Genomic DNA, 23,714 nt, shown 5'->3' on the forward strand with positions numbered 1-23,714 from the left:
ACGGTGGAGAAAGCTGGGCATAAGCAAAGCTTCTCGGCGTGGCGGCCATATCTTCCATGGCGCAAGCTAAACGAACAGTCCGAATATTCAAGAGTTCGTTTCTACCAGCAAGAGAACTAAAATCTGCAGTGTTCTGCTCGCTTTGAGTTCGTCAAGCACTCATCTCTCGTCGCCATAAATGTTGTGTATCATAATAAAGAGCCGTTTTTAAATTATTTTAACTATTTTATTAACTACACAGATCATGCCCTTACACCATATATTCCCGCCTTCTAGTCTCTCGTTCTGTTGTCTCGTGATGTCTACTCACTATACTACACAACTTAAATTCTATAATTGGGAAAAGATTGTCCCACAGCATTGACCGGGATTTGAAACCAGGTGTTTTCTGGCAACAGCCCAGATACTTCTAGGAACAGCCCATATACTTCTAGGCCACGCTATGCTTTCACTGCTCCACCTGGTGGTTTTACAAAGTAGTGGTAACCCGCAGTGCAGGCACTGCAATGTACTGCAATATCCTGCAAGCATTTCTGAATGAGTGGATCTGTACTAAAAATTATAATAGTGAATTATTATACACTAGTAGTAGCATTATATACACAAATCACAAATATATTCTTGTGTGCATATATCAATACATATATACTAATTATATACAAACCATATTCTTTGTTTTTTGCAAATGCAGATTGATGACAATCTCACCCCACAGCAAGTGATCCAGGCACACTATGACACGATGGGTGAGAAGGTGTCTTCAGAAACATTTGAGGAAGCTATCCAATCCATTGTTTTAAGCAATGCCTGGGTGGATCTGAGGCACGTATTGAATGAGGAGTATCATTTTGACAATGAGTCCTTTCTGAAGGGGAAAAAGCTCATTACTGATGGGATAGCCAGTGTGAAAGGCAACATTAGGCAGCAGAACTTCTATACAGCAAGAAAGAGACTGGGGCAAATCTTTCACACCCTGCAGGTGAGTAAAACATTTCATCGTGCCTGGTTAAAAGTAAAGATACTATGTGTCTATGAGGTTTTTATTGTTGATAAAAGCAGGATAGCAATCTTTCCAATCATACACCTTATTTGTCAGTCATCTCTACCTACTGTAGCCTCCACATCCATATCAATAAACTATGAGAATTATCAGAATATTTAACTTGCTTCCCAATATGTAAAATGTATGAAACTGTTTTATTGCAGAGATTTTATGATTCCTTGTTCCTGGGGACTATTCAATTAATAGAATGGAAACTATAGCATCTGAAATCTACAGTATGCATCATTGGATCAGAACATCAGAATCCAAACAGACCATACCTTTAAATTACAAGAATTAAGAGTAAAACAAACTTGACAAAAGCAAGAAAATAATATTTTTGTGATTATAATTATTACATTATTCCAAAGATGGGATACAACAGAAATCCAGGAATAAAAAAAAAACCTAAAAAAAATAGCATCTCTAAGCACGTAAAGCCAATAGTCTGTCTGGGTGTTTGTCAGGTTGCTATAAATATATCACCTCCAGAAGAAGGGTGTTTTTGATAAAACAAAGGAATTTTAGACATACCTTCTCATTAAATGTTATAAAGGTTATTATATGGTACATATTTAAACAACAGTTGCTCCCTTAGCATTGACACAATCCTGTTTCATGTTTCTTTATTATCATTCTCTTCCCAACATGTATGTTTGTATTTCCTAGGATTTCTACAGCCACAGTAATTGGATCGAGCTGGGCTACAAGACTCCTTTTTCCAACTTGATCCAATCCAGTGCCTCTCTCGAAAATATTGCATGTGAGCTTCTGTCTGTTGTTCTGTGCTGACACAAAGAGTGACGACTAATCTTCATTTCTCCTGCATCAGCACACTGCAGAACCTCCCAGTTTCCAGAACACAATCTCGACAAGACATGTCAATCATCTGGTTCATCTATATACTTGTTATGGCAGCAGCAATGTCCCACCTGTGCACGAATAATGACCATACCTACAGTATCTCATTGGGAACAGACTATTTAAGATAGGACTTTGCTTTACTCAGAGCTCAGTCTTAGAGCTTGTTCTGAGTATGAGATGGGAAGAGATTCCATTCCTAATTCTCGACTCCTTTATAGTCTACGTGCTTTATACCGTGGATTTTTTGGCTGTGGCCATGCTTGCTTTTTATTTCAACTATATCTTTGGATTGCATTTGTCTGTTTACTTGTTCGCCATGCCAGCTATTCTGCTTGCCTCACCTGCTCTTGGGTTCTCCTCTGGAGACTTTGAGTCTTCCTATCTTGACAGCTTCGGTCATCAGTAGAGGAAGCTGAAACAATCGCATTTTATATGGGATGGAACATTATTTAACCTTTTCTGTCTGGCACTTGCACTGCCACATCATTTCACAGTTTTGTTTATTGTGCAATAATAGTGTAAGATGCATGGAGAGATCGAAGATGCAAATTACAATTTGTTCTCAGCGAAGGATTATGTGTACAGAGTGTAGTTTGCACCTCTCCTTAAAAGATGGAGCTGAATATAATCAGTTCCATGAGGCACAGTTCATTAGCCAAGACATTGATTTCTTCATGCCTGTTATCCATCCATTCTTTTTCCTGTTCAGAGTTGTGTGGCAGCTTGAGCCTATCACTGCAAACAATGGGCCTAAGGCAGGGTGCAGCCTAGGTCCATCACAGGGCAGACACACACACACTGACACCCAGGGCAAATTTGCCCAGAAATCAATTAACAGGATCACCCAGAGGAAACCGACATGGACACGGTAACAAACAAGCTCCTTGTAGATAGCACTCCAGATCTGGAATCGGGGGCCCTAGCACTGTGAGGCAGCAGTGAGAACCACTGTGTCTCTATTCCACCCTCGTGCTTGTCATGTAATATTTTACTCTTAGGAGTCACAGAAAACTCTATATAGTACTATCACCACCTGAACTTTAAACGTGCTTACAAATATGTCACATTTAAGGATTTCCTGCATGACAGCCAGTCATCATATATTGTCTAAAGAATTCACTATGTAATTTCAGCATTATGTTTATTTACACCTTAAACCCTTCTATATCAGGGTTTTCACTATATTTCCCCAAAGGAAACAGGTAATAGGAGTCAAAGCGTGAAGACATAGAAGAAGATTATTTTATAAACAGCAAAATGTATTTTATACTCTTGTGCTTTACTGTACATACATTTTGGAGCTATTCTGGTGTATTAATATTTAGTTCTTTCTCTACTTAATATCTCAAAGGTTCACATGTCAGGTCTGTGTCAGTTTCTCTGAGTGTCTGTGACTGTCATCTGGCTGTTCCACCCATCAGCACTACTTGCAAAACTTGTCTTTTCCTTCAGCTAAAGGTGAGCCAACATGCAGTGACTGTGCTGAGGGGACATGTCCGGACAACACCCTGGAAAGTATATTACAAGGAAGGAAGCTCACATCAGGGTATTTTGATCTCAGGCCTTGGGCATCAAAGCCAACAGGTATTGTAAACCAGTTACACCTGTTATAATAAACTAAATTAAACTACAACTATATATTTCATATTATTTGTTAATTTTAGAGGACATTTATTTCTGTTAAGATTTCAGTCTTCATTTTCCTCAAGTATTTCTTTCATCTTGATAAGTAAAGAAATTGCCTTTCAGCTCATACAAATTACTATGTATGAATGACTAATTGTATTTATTGCTCGTCAATAAACATCCATCCACCCATTTTTGAACCACTTCATCCAATTCAGGGTTGCAGGGGAGCCAGAGTCTTTTCTGGCAATCAGTGAGCACAAGGCGGGATACACCCTGGAGGGGACACCCGTCCATCACAGGACACAACCACAGGGTCAATATTTTAACCTACTAATACGGCTTTGGACTGTGGGAGGAAACCGGAGCACCAAGAGGAAACTCACTTGAACACGAGAAGAGCGTACAAATTCCACACAGACCGCACCACAGGAATTGAGTCCCGGGCCTTGACACTGAGGCAGCAATACTAAGCACTGTGCCACTGCTTCGCTCATCAAAAAACACATCACAGTTTAAATTAAGGTTTATTATTTTTATTTTTTGTATACACAAATCAATTGTGACAAGAGTAAAAAATGATAATTTGTAGTGCTTATAAGGTTGTTAATAATAATAATGATAATAATAATGATAATAATTGCTTACACTTACATAGCGCTTTTCTGGACACTCCACTCAAAGCGCTTTCCAGTGTAACGCTGCGCGTTGTAGATTCAATGATGAATCTATGCGGAGTTGTGGAGCTGAGTAGGGAGAGATTTAAGGTAAATGCTGGTTCAATACCAAAGATAATCCAGGAGGAGAAGGCAGAGAAATACAAAATGCTAGACGAGATCAGGATCAAAGGTGAGTTCTGGGTTCGAGTATCCAAAAGCAAGAGTTACCAATGCGAGGTCAGGGGTTCCAAGAAGCTAACAATACTGAGCAAAGGAACAAGTAAAGGTTTATTCCTGCAGAAAAGAGAAGAGAGAAAACACAACGTTTCAGCTCTGGAGCCTTCTTCAGGTGTCTTTCTTCTCTTTTCAGCGTGGAATAAACCTATTACTTGTTCCTTTGCAGCCAACGCATGTTGACGCAGCTACCCACCTGAAATATTGAGCAACGATCAGTGAAATGGAGAAGGCTTTAGTATGTTTGGAAGTGGAGGGTTTGTTAACAAGTGAGGCACTCTGATGGGATGAAGTGATAGATCGGCGGCATTTGCAGGGATTGCCTCCAGATGGTGCTTGATTGGGGCGAGACCGTCTGTGTGGAGGATTAGCAGGGGGTGTGACATCCAGGTCATGGGGATCCCCTCCACCACCAATAGTGTGCAGCCCCACCTGGATGATGCAATAGTGCAGCCATAGTGCACCAGAACACTCACCACACATCAGCTATCAGAAGGGAGGAGAGCAGAGTGATGAAGCCAGTTCATATTTAACGGCTCATCCGAAGGACAGAGCTTTTTTACAGTATAGTGTTCCCACTAACACCTCTTCCAGCAGCAACCTTAGTTTTTCCCAGAAGTCTCCCATTCAGGTATTGACAGGCTCACACCTGCTGAGCTTAACGGGGCTGCCAGTTATGAGTTGCTGGGTGATATGGCTGCTGGCTAATGATGGCAATGAATGATGGTTTGTATGTCTTTGCTGAGCCTGAATACAAATTGCTAGCAATGTTATCATGTCCAGTGCAATGGAAACATTATTTCAGAAACATGAAAAGTTAATTACAAAACAGCGTAAGCATTATTGAAAGATTAGTTTAGAGGTTAAATGTGAATGGCAGTCTGCAATTGTTCAGTACAATGTCTCTGGGCTCTAAATGCAATCTTTTAAAATGTGATCATCACTACGACTTGAGATCTACATGGAAGGTAACAGACAGCAATGATAAAACGTTCAGGGCTTTTAACTGCTATCAGTAACAAAACCGTGTACAGACTTTAGCAAACAATTAACATTTTCTCCTACTGGAATTGTCAAGCCTTCTCCTGAGTGCTGACTGTTTTTCCTGTTACTGCTCTTATCACAAACCTAAACTGTACATATATACTTTATACTATGGTTTATTCTCTCTCCCTGTGTGTTCCCCTCTTTCTCACTTTTCTACTCTCTATCTCTCCAACTCTAGGGAAGTGTAGTCATGGTGGGTTGTCTGATTTCACTAGTGATGATATTCCCCGTGGAGGTATCAGTAAGGATACTTACAGTTCAAATCATGGCTCTCTGCATGAAATAGCTGCACAAATAGCCACCACAGCTACGATGGAACAGCTTCAGGACCTCCGCAATGCAGCTGGAGATGATGAGTTTCTACGGTATGAACAATTTTGAAATTTATTATTTTTAACACGTGTCAGAGTGCCAGTCATTCAGTGTGATCATTCAGTATATCTCAGTGGACTTTTAGAGTGTTCGCTCACTCATGGTCAGTGCTATGTCATTTTGGCCATTGAAGTGCAGTTCTGTATTTCACTTTCTAAACCCCTACTCTCACTTTTCATTCCAAATCGTTCTCACACATAACTGTTCTTCTGTCTTCCAGGTTCATGGGAATTTCTCGTCCTTCTGTGCTCTGTTTTGTCATTGACACTACAGGTAGTATGTTTGATGACATAGAAGAGGCTAAGAGAAGATCCTTCTCCATTATAGACACAAAACGTGGAACCTCCAATGAACCCTCTGCTTATATTCTGGTGCCCTTTAATGATCCTGGTGGGTAATGTATGATAATATACTGATACATAAATGCAGGACTCATGTTTTATGTATTTAATCAAATATGTTAAACAATTATCAAATACAATCACTAAAACTATGAATACCAATATACATCAAATAATTATTAAGTATTACAACTCTCAAATGAACGTTATAAAAAAATATCAGCTACTGTATGACCTGAGAATGAGAATTGCAGGGTGACATGGCTGCTGGTGATTAGCCATGACCACAGTGATCACCTTATTGTGGTCTAAAACACAAAAGAGAAGGACTTGGAAATCAGCACCTACATGTGCTGACAATGTCCCTCAAAATTCAGAATTACAAACTCTGGATATATGGTACTGATAGCCCTGGGTAAAATCTTTTCTGATGGAAAATTTAAATTAAAGGAATCCTATCCCTGAGGTCCCTGCTTCATTCAATGAGTACCTCATTACCTCCTCATACTATATTAATATGAATAATAGGAAACTTATACACCTACATAATTTAAAGCGATAATCTTAAGTCTCTCCTCCACATTCAGACAACAATAACATTCTTGAAGAAAATTCAGTCTTCACTCGGGTTAGGAGATTGTCAGTGATCTTTTATTCGATCAGCTGAAGGGGAGCACAGCACGGAGAAAGGCACCCATTTAATATGCTCGCTCAACTGAAGTTCCACTTTTCCTTTTATACATTAAATGTAGGCGAGACTTGAACATATCAAAGGAACACAAAAGGCACAGGAAACTCACAGAAGTCTTTCAAACAAACAAAATAGGACAGGACCATTCCATTTGGCATCCCGCAATCTGTTTTATGTCTCTCTGATAAAACACACAGGTGTGAAAAGTCACAGGCTTTGGTTGCATAAAGACAGCTGTCTCAGGTGCAAACAGAAAACCTCTCTCGCACATAGTCACAGTCTTGACCCTTCTCAAGAGTTCGTCTCATTTAGTCTTCCACTGCAAGACAGCCTTTGCAACATTGTGCTGTACTTCTAATGAAACAATGCAGGTACACCTGACACTTATGACAGAAATTATCTTTAGTTCCTTAAACACGAGCCGCATGTGATTTGATTATGTTGTTCTTACGAGTGCATTGGTATTTTGTGACTGGACAGTCAGAACTAGGATTTAACATTAGAAGTAGGCTCCATCGAAGATATAGATGCCTCAATATATTATCTGGACCCAGCCATTCACCCATTAATTTACTGTACATCTGATGCCCTACAGCCCTTATACCTGCAAATTCAGATGACTATACTAAAAGTGTTGAATTAAATTCTCTATGTAGTATTCAGCACTACATTTTTGAAGAGTAGATATATTCCTTTCTTAATGCATTTGTATGTTTGCATTTTAATTTTAACTTGGCTAGAATTAAAACTGGCGTAGACTACTCTGGAGCCTTTTAGAAAATACTGCTTGACACGTTAATTTTCTATTGTGTGTATAGATTTTGGACCAGTGACAAGGACAAAGGACCCAGAAGTTTTTAAAAAGAAGATCAATGCTCTCACTGCCAGTGGAGGAGGTGATGAGCCAGAGATGTGTCTGTCTGCCCTTCAGGTGACTATATATATATAAGTCCTCACAGAGTCAGCTAAAATCAGCATGTTATCTCCCAGTCAGAAAGCCCATGAAGGTACAGTAAAAACAAAGCTTGAAGGCGCACAGCCCTTTTCTCATCACAGATGCAGTACGGTATGTCAAACTGAGTATCACATACATCCAATTTTTTTGAACCACCAATCAACAATTTTGAACCTCTGTCATATTCTTCTTTCGTTCCACGCCTTGACTCCTTGTTGAACAATTATCCAGACCCCTATAGACACATGTGGCATCTTAGTAACATACGAACTCCAGATCTACAGGACAATATGAGGAGACTTGTGTGCGATTGGATTTAAAGTGTGGTTCATAAGGGGTAAGCTCAAAAGTGCTGCAGAACATAACTACATGTAGTAAATAACAGCATATTTTATAAATTGCTTTTACATTGACATTTTGAATCTGTGTATGTACCTGCATTTCATTATTCTTGTAACCCAGGTTCTCTGAAGGAAGATAGTAGCCATCCGCCAATTAGATATCACTTGGTGAAAGAATGAATGAGTGTTTGTGACAACTAGGCTTATCACAAGTGTGACACTGAGTGGTTCAAGGACCCAGTCACTGCTAGTCTGAATCTCAGATATATGTTTGAATAAGTTGTAACATAGATTTCATACAGAAAAGTAGTTCAGGTGCTCACACCTGAAGAAGTCTCCATGGCCGAAAGGTTGTGTTTTCTTTCTCCTTTTTTTCAGCATGGAATAAACCTATTACTTGTTCCTATACAGAAAAGTACTCTGAAGTAGGACACATAATTTAATCATGCTTTCACTGGTGTGCACTTCAACCCCCTGTAGGACTTAGCGATGTTTAGAATGTGGAAATCACATTCACAATCCAGTGAGAATGGTGACTTTTCTGTGGGCACCCAGGAATAATAAAATAATAAAAGATGAGTGTGTGGTCAGAAAGGCATGTTACTCAAGTCAGGTCTATCTAACAGCACCAGACTGATATTGCACTTTGTTCAGACACATGGGTTGGCCCATAATGACACTCTATATGATTTACTGGGGGAAATGTAGACAATCATTCAAATATCATAAGCATATGGAGATTAATGTCATTTTCCAGAAACAACAGCAAGCAAAAGCATTGTCTGAATATACAGAAAACGGAGATCCGCCATCTAGTGATATTCAAATGGATTTTACTGTAAATGAGAGCAACAGACCTGGAATCATTTTTTGATAAAAGGTGTATGAGCTTCAACAACGTGGCGGAGCAGCTTGTTCCATACTCCCACAACCCTTTGTGTAAAATTGTGAAACTTGCATTTCCTTAGTTTAGTTTCCTCTACTGTCCACTGGTTCATGTTTTACTGTTGATTCTGAAGAAGTCTGTGATGCTTCATACTGTTCATAACCTTGCATTTAAGTGCAAATGTGTTTCTTTGTAACCTTACTGATTTTTTTATTGATTGATTTTATTGATTTATTCTGCCTGTGTACGGTTTTCAGCTGGCCCTCACCAGTGCCCCCCCTTCCTCGGAGATCTATGTGTTCACTGATGCCTCAGCGAAGGACTCCTACCTGAAGAGCACCATCATTGCACTGATTGAGAGCACCAAATCTGTGGTCAGTAGTTCTAAATGTGTGTCCTGATTAAGAGAAACAGAAGTCCTTTGCAGATATATATGTGATTGCATTAGGCTAGATTTCAGACATTAGCCTTTAGGAATGATAATGACAACATCTGTACAGAAGTACATCCACACATCTGCACGACATCTTTCCAGAAAGACATCTGAAACCAAAATGATCCTGTATTATCACACCTCCCTCCTTGCCTTAAGAACAGATTTGTCTCCTTCTAATCCTTTCTATTCATCAGCAGGTTTTGACTTCACAGTTCTGCCAGGAACACTCCTTCTCTCCTGCTTCCCACCTCCTCTCAACTACCCTGTCTTTTGTTCTCCCCTGCTTCATTAACTGCTCATTAATTCATTAATTCCCTCTCTCTCTCATACCTGTCATACCTGCTCCACTGTGTCTCTGTTCACTTCCTTTCAGCATGGAATAAACCTTTAACTGTTCAATGGAATTCAATGTATTTTATATAGCGCCTTTCACATCAAGGTTGCCCCAAGGCCCTTAACAAAGCTGTGTGACAGTACATAACAGTACAATTCAGGAAGAGAAAAAGCCAGAAGACATCAGAGGAGAGGAACCAAAAACTCTTCAGTAAGGAGAAAAGAAACCTTTAGGGTCAACTGGCTGCCCAAGCACTCTGGACATGCTAAGATTATACAATTAAAAAAAGTACTAAATGAGTATTAAGTCCATTATGTCCTTCTGTGTGCCAGTACTCCATGCAGTTCTCTGTAGACCAGCAAATCCTCCTAAACGATAGCCATATCCACAATGCCTCTCTTGGATCAATGGCAGTAATGCAACATCCAACTCAGATGGTGCCCAGCCCGGGCGCCATCCAGACATGTGGGGAGGAGAATTGGATGGTTTGGTCAAAACAGATGTATCTACCTGGTGGGCAAACATACTGTAGAGACACACAGTGGTATGTACAGCAGCACCAGCAGCCATGATGTAAGGTGTGAGTAGGCTAGGCTGAAGTAATAGGTTTTCAGTCTGGATCTGAATACTGAGATTTGCAGCTACCTACTTGAACATATTATTATTATTATTATTATTATTATTATTATTATTATTATTATTATTATTATTATTTAATGATATTATTGTTAATTATTATCAATATTAATACTACTACTAATAAAAATAACTTTCATTTATATAACTCTTTTTCTGGACACTCCAGCTAAAGCACTTTCTCTGCTTTTTTAACCATCTCTCTGTTTGTACCTCCAGGTCAGCTTCTTGCTCACAGCCGGCCTGTCTCGGCGGCGACGGTGGAGCAGCAGTAGTCAGGAACACGGGCAGCTGATTGCAGGTCGACTCTCTCAAGATGCAGCCCTGCTGTACCAGGACCTGGCACAGACATCAGGGGGGCAGGCAGTACGCGTCAGCAAAGGTCAACTGTCGGAGGCCTCTGCCATCATTTCCTCCAGTGCTGCTCTGGTAAAACATGCTTTCAGTGTTGCATCTCAGTTTATCAGAGGTTGCACTGGCAAGATAATTACAAATGGGGGTTCCACAAATTGTGAAATCAGGAATTAACCGAGCAGCTTAGTCAATAAGTACAATAATTATCCATAACCCCCAACTTGTAAGTGGTTTCTACAGAATATACCCGGCTGGTATAATTAGAGGCACATGAATTCTTTATTTCTGGCACAGCTTTGGTGAAAAGAGGAATAATCCAGACACACTTGGTTAAACAAATGCTTATTTTAATGACAAGACACAAACTACACTACACACAACAAAACATACAGCACACAAGTTACTCTATGTACAGTATTTACAGATAAAGCATTTCAGAGGCCTAACATTCCGATCACCCAGAAAAACCCCATATGTCTACTAAGCATGAAACTCTTAATGCCTACAGAGGCCACATAAGAGATAAGCTGTCTTTTTAGTACAGTAAATGCAATACAACCTGCAGTTAAATCTCTGTGCCACAAATCTGGGTGCAGCAAAACAAATGGGATCCTATCTCCCTTTTCTAAAATAAACACCTTCAGCAGGAAAGACATCTCTAACAGAGATATTTTTACCCAGGAACCCAAGTTCCCTAACAACACAGAACAGCAAGCTCTCTCTAGCAAGGTTGAGATAGCTCCAGTCAGGTTTTGTTTGGATGATCGTGAAGTAGGGGCTCTCGTCTGGTACAAGTTCCAGCGCCTCTAGACTCCATTCTTCTCTCTCTCTTCTTTCCTGCTTCTTCTTTCTTTTCATTGTTCGCCCTGTGCTCTTAATGTGATCTTATATGGTGTGTTTCTGTACTGCTTGTTGACAATCATCAATCCAAAGCTTACCTAGGTATCCTTAGGTATGTTGGTTTCTTAACAAGGGACCTCCACATTTCAACAAACATCCTCTCTGCTTTGAAAATAGAAGTGTTTACTTTGACAAGTGTTACAATTTATCTTAAATCTAAGAGAAACTTCTCAGTCAAAGCTCTAACAATATTTTTCTCTTTCTATATACCTATACATACCTATATCTATTATTACTGAATGCCATTGTGTGTGCTGAAAGTAAATTTGTGATAAAAAAAGAGTTTGTTTATTTTTGTCTGCTTTATAATGGTGCATTTAATTAATAGATTATTTTTGTCTTTAGAAAGTTTATCTACAGGGATATTTAATCTCTGTGCTGATTTTTTGGACTAGTGATTATTGCCAGTGAGATCCAATAGAGAGCCCTTTCAGATTTTTCTCACCTTACATTCTTACATGGTGTCAAGATCAATGTTATTGTGACTGTCCTATTATAGAAATGTGTTGCACATGAAGAGAATAATTGGAAAAGCAATAGGATGTGGAAACATAAAATCAGTCTCAAGAACAAATGCAGATATTTAGTACATTCATTCCTCTGATATACTGGGGAATATGTGAATATTAGGGAATTGAGTAGAGTGCCTGTTGCCTGTGTGGAGCAGAGAGCTAGTTTTGCTAGGGGAATTAGAGTGCAGATTCAGAGGGCAGAAGTGGAAAACAAAAAAAGACAACAAGTGCAAGCAGACACTGGTGAGAATCAAAGTCCACACATATACTGTAAGTAGTGCAAGTGGTTACTGCTAAGGACAGTCATTTTTATTACTTTTTTAAGTTTTATGTGTCTAGAGCTATGTCACACTGATTAGCTGTAATAAAGATAAACAAAGCTTTCCTTGCTTGTTTACTTTAATGTAAGTACAAATTATACGTCTGCTGAGATGTTTCTGCTTTCTAGTGAAATGGTTAAACTTCATAATTGATATCACATTTTGGTCATTTTCATTTTATGGTATTCATCCACTTAAACATTTATTGATCTCTGATTCTAGGTGACACTGTTCCAGTCTGTGACTGACCCAGGAAAAACAGAGGAAATATTTTCATTCTATGTTGACCCCTCGGTCAGTAACCTCACTCTCTACATCACAGGGAGCTTCCTCAACTTCAAACTGCACAGCCCTGCAGGTAAGGAAAAATAGCATTTCATCTCTGCCCTGTTTAAAAGGCAACACATCACCTCTAACCTATACAAAAGGCAATACATAATAAGAAAAATAAGGAAAAGAATAAATACACTTACTGTATATAGTGCCTTTCTGGATACTAAACATAAACAAAAAAATATGTTGCAAAGTTGCAATGAGGCGGGTAATGTGGTGGGGCAGTTTGGCTGGGTTATTATGGTTATTGTCAATGATGTGACAGAAGTTTCTGGATCTAGCAGACTCTATCGTATCCTTATATTCAGACAGTGTGTTTGTTCCAAGCCTGATAATGATACAGTTGTATGCAAAAATTTGGACATCCCTGGCCAGATAACATGTTTTGTTGGTTTTCTAAGTGCAAAGGAGTTAATGCAAACTCCAAAGGAGGTGTTACTAAGTACTGACTGATAGGGTGCCCAAACTTTTGTACATGCCTGTACATGCCACATTTACTGTTTTATTTGTTTCAATCTGTTAAATTTAGCTAATTTATTTCAACAAATAGTAACTGTGCGTTACAATTTGCAAAAATATGTCAAATTTTATTTTGTTCGCTGCAGAGGTTGTGTTTACTTCTTTTCACTTAGAAAATCAACAAAATCTGTAGTTTGGCCAGGGGTGCCCAAACCTTTGCAAATGTATGTGCATGCCAGAAACACACCACCTACATTCAAGTTTCTGGGAGACCGGGGTACCAGGGAAAGAGTGAGAAAAAGAGATGGTTTGATTTTTTAAAGGAGCTAAGGTTTCCTTCTTCTACATTGTGTCTTGCAAAAAGAATCGGCCCCTTCCAACAGTGTCTTATTTTGGTGACTTAGAAATGATCTAGGAAAAACATTTAAGCAGGCATTTAATCAAAACTTAAAAGCTCAAACTAAACATTTTTTTGGTGTTAGCAGAAACTGCAATGAAAAATATAAAACTGTTTATTTCTTACAGAAAAAGGAATTCAACATTTCCTTTATAAAAATCATTTCTGTCCTCTGGGAACAAACACTATCACCATCCTAATACAACAAGCAAATAACACCTCTGTCCTTTACAACACAGTTTGTCTTTCCATTGAAAACTGTTACAATGAGTAACACACTCTATTCTACGTATTAACAAATCACTGGTAACACCACCAATAATGTCTGATGTCAGTCCTCTACTACAGTCAAAATACTTCACCTCTAACATTTATCAGCAAAAGGACCTCACAACTTGTTATTGCTGCACAACAACATGTTATTGCTGTTCTGTACAGCAGACAATACATAACATCTCATCTCTATAATGACACACTTTTCCTCTGTCCTGTACAACTCAAAACAAGTGTTGTGTTTATTGTAATGTGACTCCTGCAGGTTTATCTCAGAACAGTTCTGTGATAGAAGGACCTTTAGGCAGGCTGCATGCTGTGGGGAATTTATACACTGTGTACCTGGAGAACCAGACTGGACTGTGGGAGATCAATGTCACATCCTCAAGGCCTTGCAGCATCAAAGTCACAGGTGAGCTCTCTCAGTCTCTCATTAATGCTAGAATTAATGGAGTTTGTGGTTTTGTATGATCGTGAATGCAGTTTTACATCTTTTGAATTAAGGATATGATGTTGTGTATAATACAACTTGCATTATTTGTAGAAGTTGAAGATGACTTTTCAAGGTAAGAGTGCTGGGTATTGTTTTCATGGCATCACTACACATTTCTGTATAGTAATTATTTTCTTTGGCTTCTTGGTTTATTTCTTAAGAATTCTCTCTTTTAAGGATTAGAGACTGTTTGTCACGATCGCTACTCCTCCTCCTAAGGGCGCTCCAGCCCTTCCTCGTTCTGTCCCATTACCCACACCTGTTCCTTATTTCAGCCCCACTTCAGTTCCACCTTAAATGCCAGACGCAGACGTCACTCGAGGCTCTTCATTAAATCCCGTTTCGTGAGAGCCCGGGTCCTGCTGCGTCTGCTGCATTATGGTTTTAACTCTGTTGCTGATCCCCCCCGCCGGTTCCAACCCGGTTCCCGTTCTTTTTCCCCCGGATGGATTGCCTGGCCATGGACTTTAGCTTCTGTCTTGGATTACCAGTTTGGACTTCTACATGGATTGTTTGCGCCGGAATCACTACCCCTGGACACCTGCACCCCTTGGACATGCCCCCGTCTCCATACCCTCTCCTGCATGACTTTTTCCCCATTGTGTCGTCTGCATAGGGCCTGGAAAGAACTGTTCGTGACACTGTTTACAGAGATGATTTTGTGTTGCGAAGTTCTTCAAAATTATAACTAGGTAAGGTGTGTATGGTAGCACAGTGGTTAGCGTTGCTGCCTTACAGCTACAGAGCCCCTTGGTTCCATTTCTGGGTGTCATGACTAGTGCTGCCCCTGGACATGTAGGTGTTACAGACCCAATAGCTAGGCTTCCGGCACACACCACAGGCACAAGACAATGTGGCACCAAGCCAGCCTGAGGTGACACTGTCTCCTCGAGTCTGGGGATGGAGTTGGCTGCAGGGTGTTACTCTCATCAGATTTGGATAGTGGGATGGAGGACAGCCTGCTGGAGTTGGCCAGGGTGCAAATAAGCAGATTGACTGACTGGAGAGCAGGAAGGGGAGGTGCAGGATGGGAATGAGCCACCAAAGTCCAGAGCTGTGTTTCATCTAAAAGGCATTGCAGGAACGAGGAGTCTGACCTCCCTGGCCGGCAGGAAACTCCCAATAGGGGACCACAGACCAGGCCACTTTTGCACTGTCAACCTGGTCTCCTGGAAGACAGTCCTCAGGGGAAGCACTGTCTGGAAAAAGACAGAACCAGATTTCCAGGCACCATCAGGACTGGGCAAGGAGACATCTGCTGAGCTTCTCTCTCAACCACTGGAATCCTCCAGACAGCACAGCCACAGGCAAAGCTCCTGCTGGAGCCCTAGCGAACTGGAACTTTTAGACAGGCAGGGCATCTACATTAGGATGCTGTTTATAGATTACAGCTCAGCCTTCAACACAATTGTTCCCTCCAAGCTGGTCCTGAAAATCTGGAATCTGGGCTTTTGCAGTTCCACCTGCAACTGGATACTGGAGTTCATGATGGGTACACCACAGGTACAAGAATGTACACTAGGTGGATGCTGCACGTTGGTGGTGGAGGAGAGTCCCTGTTACCTGTAAAGTGCTTTGAGTGGAGTGTCCAGAAAAGCGCTATATAAGTGTAAGCAATTATTATTATTATTATTATTATTATTACTCCTTGTTCACCTATGATTGTACAGCCATTTACAACAGCAACCACATTATTAAGTTAGCTGATGACACCACAGTTATGGAGCTGATCACAATGTTGACTCTGTATAAAGGAGTAAGGTTGAAGTAAGACAAGATGTGAAAAGGGTTAACTTAAGTCAGTTCTGCCTGAAAATTAGACTTCTAAGCAACAGGAGTTTATGGCAGGAAAGTGAGAACTGATAAGGATTCCAGATGCCAGTTAGGAAAACCCCTGGGGACTTAATCCCTGACCATTTGGCCAAAAGGCTGTTTAACTGGTGAAACACGTGACCTCCCCCCTTTACCATAATAACGAATGACGTCCGAAGCAGCAAGGAAGGACTATATAAACCTGAAGTTTGTAGCAGCACCTTGAACAATATTCCGGTTTTGTTGTTTCTTGTGGGAAACAAGACTTCGGCTTTATTGTTCCTTGCATGGAATAAACTCATCTGTTTAACTTCATCTCGGGATCCAGAACCTTATTCTTTCGGTTACAACAAGGTAGAGCCCCTAATAAGGATGAACAAGACAAAAGAACTCATTGTGAACTTCAGGAGACCCAGAGGGAATCTCGCCCCAATCAGTATTGAGGGCAAATGGTCAGCTGCTTCAGATTCCTCGGACTGCAGATCTCCGCCAGCTTGGCTTAGCCTCACAACACAAAATATAAAACATGAAAGCTGTATTTAGCACATTTCTATTACAATAACCGCCAACAAATGAAGGGTTTTTGAAAGTTTTCAGATCCTGATAATTCGATTGAAGACTTTGCATCTAATTTATTTGGGCTGATGACTGTGTCTGTTCACAGGTCAGAGTGTCATCGGTTTCCTGTATTCCTTTGTGCAGCTCTTTCAGGGACCTCACCCTGGCTTGGCATTGATCGAGGGGCGCCCCCAAGTTGGTAAGATAGGAAAGTCAGTTGTTTCAGGTGAAAATGGGTACATAACAAGTGAAATGCTGATGGTTGCTTTGGTGTTCTATTAAGTTTCTTTTTTTGTATTGACACAAAGTTTACCTGTGTCACTCTCTCTTTCATCTTCATTTCTAAAAATATTTTGATATTTTTCCTACGTTAGCAGAACATAACAGTTTCTTAGATTGACATAACAGACCACTTTAATCTCCAAGTAGATTCTCCAACTTAAAACTGCTGCTTTTCAGGATTTAGGGCTTCATTCATTCAACTGCAGTAGTATTAGTAGTATAAACTGCATGTATTAAATTCAATTTGGTTAAATTTAGCACACAGCATAGCAATCTTGCCAGGTAGAAGATGGAGTTTAGCATGAACAGAAAAACATTATATTTATTATGATATGTAAATAATTCAAATACATTGATATTTTTCAATTATGATTTCTGGAAATGTGTGCAATATCTGTATGTAATTTTGTGATTATCCTAATAGTCACCTATAATCTACCTCTCAGCCTTTCTCATTTTTTTTTCCACAGGCAAGAATGCCACTCTGTTAGTGTCAGTAACGGGCTCTGAGTCTCTGAGAGTTTCAGAGGTCTCTCTGGTGTCAGCTTCTGGTTCAAGAGTGCAGAGGGGCAGTATTACTCCACTGGACAGGAATGACAGGAGAGAATATCTGGTGTCAGTGCCCAGTGTACCTGCAGGGCAGTTCAGTGTCTTACTGATTGGGGTGGACAATACTTCATCCACACCCTTCCAGAGGCAATCCAACACTCAATTCACATCCACCAGCATTGAGGTCAAGGCAAGTAAACACTCTTACCAGCAGTTTGATGGGTAAGGTTGGGCAAACAAATGTTCAACTGAAATTTGTCTATTTACAATTAATTTAAACAGGACAGATACAGATACTGTCTTTTAAGTTTCATTCTTTATATGTTTTTGTTTCCTGTGACCTCATAGGGTTAAAATTAAGAGAAAAGAAGTCTGATGTCCTTAGCATGCAATAAACATATCCTAAGCAGTTGAGAGTAACTATAGTGCTGGCATGATTGTATTACTTTGTGGGGTGATTCACTGGTGAAATAACGTAGATTGTTCACCTCAAAGGCTCAGGCCAACACAACTCTGGAGCCTGGAAAAGATTTCATCATCCCCTTCACTGTAGCGACCAATGGGATGGGAGAAACATACACCATCAATGCACGAGATGACAAGGGATTCGTCAAAGCATTCACAGACAAGTGAGTACAACAAAAAAAAAATAGAGGAAGAGAAACAAACAAATAAGAAGTCATATTACTTTTCTTCTGACATAAATAGTTTAAAATAAATTATGCAATAGATGTATCAGTAATATTGCCCCAACCCCCGGAGCACTGGATTATTGTTAATAAAAGTCTTGGTACTTAATAGAGCTTAATTTAGTATTGATTCATTTCCAAACTTTACATATTAGAGGGAGCATATTTCCTCTGTCAGTTGGGTCATGTATGACAATTTCATATTCAGTCAGCAGCTCCACTATAATGTAATTCTGGAAGACTAAAGTGAGAAATTGCCTCACCAGTTGAATTAAGGAGAAACCTTTGGGAGGCCAGAAAGTCCAATTGCATAGATAAATTTAACAGGGGTTATTTGTGAAGGATTTTCTTGTCCACAGGGAAATGTGACACATTACTGTATTGTAAGCACTGCTGCAGTAAACTGGATTTCCTTGTTTGACTCCAGTACCAGCACATACCTTGTCCGGCTTAGCTTTTGTGATCTGAAAGGGTACAATAATGCTATTCTGTGTTGCAAAAATTGAGATGTTGATACATAATGAAATAAAAGCCAAGTAGGTTTTGTGATTACAAGCTATGGAGCAGACCTGGTTCTTATTAAACAAGTCTTTATTACTCCAATGTAAAAAATTGAAAGGACTATTAATAAGTTTGTGACAATAGAAAATAAGTGAAACCATTTCTGTGGTTTAATTAAACTTTTTTTATTAACCATTAAATATAAATTCCATCCATATAAGTCAAAATTTAGCTACAGTACTACATAATTACATCTTAATGTCATGATGCTAGTGTCTGGGGGTTACACAAAAAATAAAAAACTACACAAAGTAAACACAATTTGAAGTTTTTTTTACCAGATGAAGACATTTCACATGGTAGAATAGGAAGATATAAACAGTTACAAACAGCAGGAGGCCATTTGAGCTATGTTTTCCATTGGATAGTTATCATTTAGGGTTAGTAACATTTTAACAAAAAGAACCATGTTCAATCACCAGGGTTTGACAAAATTTAGGATTTTCACTTTCACAAATGCTCACGAAGAGTAATATCTGGTTACATAACTACAGTAACATATCTTCAACTCTTGACCTGCTCTGGGGCAGCTGAACGTATCCTGGAAAAAACAGGAAAAGCTATTGTAAAACATTACTAAGATAAACTGAACCTGGCTACATTATGAGTTGAAAACTACAACAAAATTGAAGCGTCATACACTGTATGAATGGCAGCACCCAGAGGCATTTGCATTGAAAAAACTTTTTTTCAATATTGTAGCTAGTCAACAAATTAAACAGAAAACTAAAGAAGAAACTTTATTTTACAGTTTGCATATTAGCAAATTACTGTTTTTGTCTTGGCTGGAGATTAATGTATAAAAGGTAAGTTACTCTTTTAAAATGTGAGTTGGTCGAACACACTGGGCACACTGCATTTCAGCTGTGTGATGCCATTAAAGTCAACCTGTAATGGCCATCAGAAAAGAATGTTCTTTAATTACATGTGAGTTGTTTAGGTGGCTGGTTGTTAATCTTACCAGGAAAATATTATCATAGCGCTAATATTTTTTCAGCTCATGGAGTCATTCTGTCTTATTTTTTTCAGAAAAGCATGTGAGAAGTGAAGGTGCAGGGCTCTCATTTTGTAAGCATGATACTAGAATGATGTCATCAGCACTTAGACAAGTATTACACATTGCTAGTTTTTTATATCAAAAGGGCTAGTTATAAATAATATTATACCAGTGAGTTAAAGAATGTATATATTACTTGTCCTGAGGGTGATATTTTTAAGTTACTCATGCAATAATTCCCCTATAGATGTTGCAAATTCAATATTGGTATGAGCGTCTACTGAAAACATTTTTAATAATATTGCTTTGAAACTTTAAAAAAAAGTTACTTTAAAAAATAACATTACAAAAATAATTATTATTAACAGTGCCAAAAGAGATTTTCTTATTAGGCCAGACTCACTGGGTGTCTCTGCATAAGATTGTTATTAATCCTTTATTGTGCAATTATTTCTTGTATTTGTATTATTCTAATTCTGTTTCAGTTGACTGAAAGTAAGAGTAATTATATTCAAAATTATTCAACTAAAGTAAAAGTGGATGACTAGAAAGTGGCTATGACTAAAAGACATTTTAGTCGACTTGGCTAAGATTATGACTAAATCAGGTGACTGAATTAACACTGCCGGAGCCCCACAGAAAGACTCCTTTTCCTTCTTGAGATAATGCTGAGAAAATGGCCACCACACAGTGGAGTACAGTGAAATTGCCACATTGCTTGTTCTTAGTTAAGTCTTTGTTCTTTGTTAGCAAGGTTAGTTAGCAAAACAATGTGTCTGAATGTCACAGTCCAATAACAACAGCATACACTGCATAACAGTCACTAAACTAACAGAAAATAGTTTAAAATTCAATGTAGTCAGTGCACCACTGTACAACACAAGACACACCACTAACTGAAATGCTGTAATGCATCTGATTCCGGAAGGTAAACCAATATCTTACACCAGCTAGTTACAATGCAAAATTACACATGATAATGTAAAATGATCATGATCAAAAACATTTATCCACATCAAAGAACTGATTAACCTAACAGAGTAAATTAACATCCTTAACTAGCTACCTCAGTCCTTAGACCTCAATTCAATTTATTATAACCATTTATTGTTCAAAGTCAAGAAGGCAAACCACCCATGGAAAACAAAGTGCCTGAAGGACCTAGAGCATATCTGTCTTGATAAATGGTCCAAAAAAACTGTGAAGACCAGAACCTCATAGTAGAGTGCAGGTAGCATCTTGTCACTATAAGTCTGATTCTTCTCCCCCTTCATTGTGTAATGCTCACCAAAAATCCTGACAGAAAATTAGGCCTTGTAGGGAATGTCTTAAATATATAGTCCATTGCAAGTCATCGTGGTTTCACTGTGCTTGGATACTGTGTTCAGTTCCTTTAGTTTTATCTGAAGATAAATAGAGCAGCCAGAAAAATAGTTGAATATCTGTCGTCTATACAGGTGTGGCTATGTGGCTTTTGCCCGCCTCACCTCCTACAGTGCTTAGAGGCTAGCCAGGGGACCACCATTCATCAATGTTCCGCCCCCTTACCGCGGTACATCTCCTAGTGGTGGGGCAGTGACAGGGATGTCTCCCTGTCACCCCCTGCAGCTGGCCTCTCCCTAATTAGTTTTTTTCTTGCCCCCAGGTCCTATCTCTTCTCCTCAGCCATAGCTAGAAGCTTCCTTTTTCCACCTCCTCCACTAGGTGCTTTACTGCCACTCCCACATCCCCGAGGAGGTGTAACATTGATGTACTTTTAAAGCTTCAGCATTCCACTTCCACAGGGCAGGTCTCCAGTGTTGTCTCCAGCCACCTTCTCTGCATTCTGCTGTGAGCTCAGAGTACCTCAGCCTCTTCCTCTCATATGCGGCGTCTATTACCCTCCTCTCACAGGACTGTCAGTTCTACAAGGAGTACAGTCTTGGTCTCTTCTGTCCACACCACTATATCAGGGCACAGTGCCGTGCTACAGATTTGCATTCTTGCAGCCCATCAGAATATGCTGCAGGTTTCTATTGGGGGTGTCACAAAGATGGCAGGCATCCTCCATCCTGTACCGTAGGTGGGGTTTCTTGGAGCAAGGCAGGATATCATAGGTCGCCCTGATCAGATAACTGAGGTGTGTTTACTGGGACCTTCCACATGTCCTCCAGATGATTTTCCTGTTCACCACAGTCTCACACTTAGTACAGCTTCCCTGTTGGCCTTGTGAAACTGCTTTTATCCTCTCCATCTTTCTGACCTCCATGACCACCATCTCTTTCCAATCGTTCTTGTTGGCTTTGGACCACATGCGAAGTCTGTCTCCATCCTAGTCCTGCTTGACCTGTTTGGATTGATCCAACCACCTCCCTGTGTTGCAGCCTGTTCACTGTCTTCTGCATTTAATCTTGTGCCCTCCAACTTCTTCCAGTATGCACCTGGACATTGACACCTCTGAGTGTCTGGTTGCTGGACTCTCTCAGTTCCATGATTAGCCTGCTCTTCTCCTGGTTATAGCCTACACTTATGGATTTTATAGGAAGCTAGAGAGAGTTCCTCCCAAAGAGGCCCATCTCTGAGAGACATTGTGGGAGGTTTAGCCACTTTCAATTGTAAATGTTGGCTTTTATGTCTATTTTTTCAATTATTGTTGAGGTAATCTCACAGATCTTCACATTATCCTTTGGTACAGTATAAATTGGTAGCACCACACCTTGTACTTTCCAGTAATCTGATATCTCTGCTGGATTAATATCTATATAATAGTAGACCATATAATAGCATTAATATTTATTATCTGCCAAGACTTGGGTGGGTTGCTCTGCAATCAGGGGGATGCGCTCTCCGCCTACCGAAATGGAGATCTCATCCTTATCCCCTTCCTGATTGACAGGCATCTGGACTTACTTGGCTTAAACTTCACTCATGCCCAAGTGATCAGCTCATCCATTCTCCTCAACAATCTGGCTGTGCATGCTGCTGTCCTCAGTGAGCTCGTGAGGTCTTCCATGCAGGCTGTCGGTAGTGGTAACCTCTGCGATGATGTTAGCCTTATGCCACCTAATGATCTCAAAGGCCACCACGAACAGAATTGGAGAGAAGGAACATCCCACTGTTATTCAAACTTCCAGTTGCTGCCAGCCTCTTGTATAATCCTGTAGCGCAAAGCACATTTATAAGTCCCTGAAGTAGTTGATTACCATTCCTTTAACACATTCTGGAAAGTAAAACAAGTCCAGGACAAATGCATTTAAATGCATGTACATTTCAATTACACATGATGTCCTCTGTGTTACGATCCCTCCCTCCCAGCAACGGAAGAGGCAAAAGAAGGCGTAGTCTTAGTTCATCAGTCCACCTATCAGTGTACTTATTCACCACCACACCTCCGTCTCATTTTGTATTTAAGCACTAGTCTTTCCCTCCCTCCTCGCTCAGTATTGGGTTTTCCTTTTGAGCTTCTTAGTTGTGCTATGCCTTCTTCCTCTTGTTACTTTGTTGGTTTTCGGACTTCGTTTTTTTCAGATTATGGCTTGGCTTCGGTACTCACTCCCTGTTCTGGATTACTGGCTTCCCCTGGACTCTCGGATGGCTCTTTCGACTACGGTTTTTTGGATTACGGTCTGGCTTCAGTAGCTCACTCCCTGTCTGGATCTCAGGCTTCCCCTAGACTCTCGGATAGCTCTTTCGTCTTCGGTTTTGGATTACGGTCTGGCTACGGTAACTCACTTCCTGTTTGGATCTCTGGCTTCCCCTGGACTCTCGGCTCGTTCCTTCGA

At 40.0% G+C, this 23,714-nt stretch overlaps 1 protein-coding gene across 1 annotated transcript in view; it reads left to right on the top strand.

The window, feature by feature from the left end:
• The first annotated feature begins 696 nt into the window (after nucleotides 1–696).
• The window catches only part of LOC102690981 (von Willebrand factor A domain-containing protein 7-like), a 35,794-nt gene continuing 12,776 nt past the window's right edge, over nucleotides 697–23,714 (top strand). Inside the window, exons 1-13 of the mRNA XM_069179484.1 lie at nucleotides 697–979; nucleotides 1,712–1,805; nucleotides 3,359–3,490; nucleotides 5,651–5,837; nucleotides 6,065–6,234; nucleotides 7,695–7,807; nucleotides 9,316–9,432; nucleotides 10,684–10,893; nucleotides 12,773–12,908; nucleotides 14,278–14,424; nucleotides 16,982–17,074; nucleotides 17,628–17,896; nucleotides 18,202–18,335. Coding sequence (XP_069035585.1) covers nucleotides 743–979; nucleotides 1,712–1,805; nucleotides 3,359–3,490; nucleotides 5,651–5,837; nucleotides 6,065–6,234; nucleotides 7,695–7,807; nucleotides 9,316–9,432; nucleotides 10,684–10,893; nucleotides 12,773–12,908; nucleotides 14,278–14,424; nucleotides 16,982–17,074; nucleotides 17,628–17,896; nucleotides 18,202–18,335 — 2,039 coding nt within the window. The 5' untranslated portion in view covers nucleotides 697–742. The remainder of the gene's footprint in view (nucleotides 980–1,711; nucleotides 1,806–3,358; nucleotides 3,491–5,650; nucleotides 5,838–6,064; nucleotides 6,235–7,694; nucleotides 7,808–9,315; nucleotides 9,433–10,683; nucleotides 10,894–12,772; nucleotides 12,909–14,277; nucleotides 14,425–16,981; nucleotides 17,075–17,627; nucleotides 17,897–18,201; nucleotides 18,336–23,714) is intronic.

This window comes from Lepisosteus oculatus, chromosome 16 (assembly GCF_040954835.1).
Source record: "Lepisosteus oculatus isolate fLepOcu1 chromosome 16, fLepOcu1.hap2, whole genome shotgun sequence".
In the NCBI taxonomy this organism is placed as follows: Eukaryota; Metazoa; Chordata; class Actinopteri; order Semionotiformes; family Lepisosteidae; genus Lepisosteus; species Lepisosteus oculatus.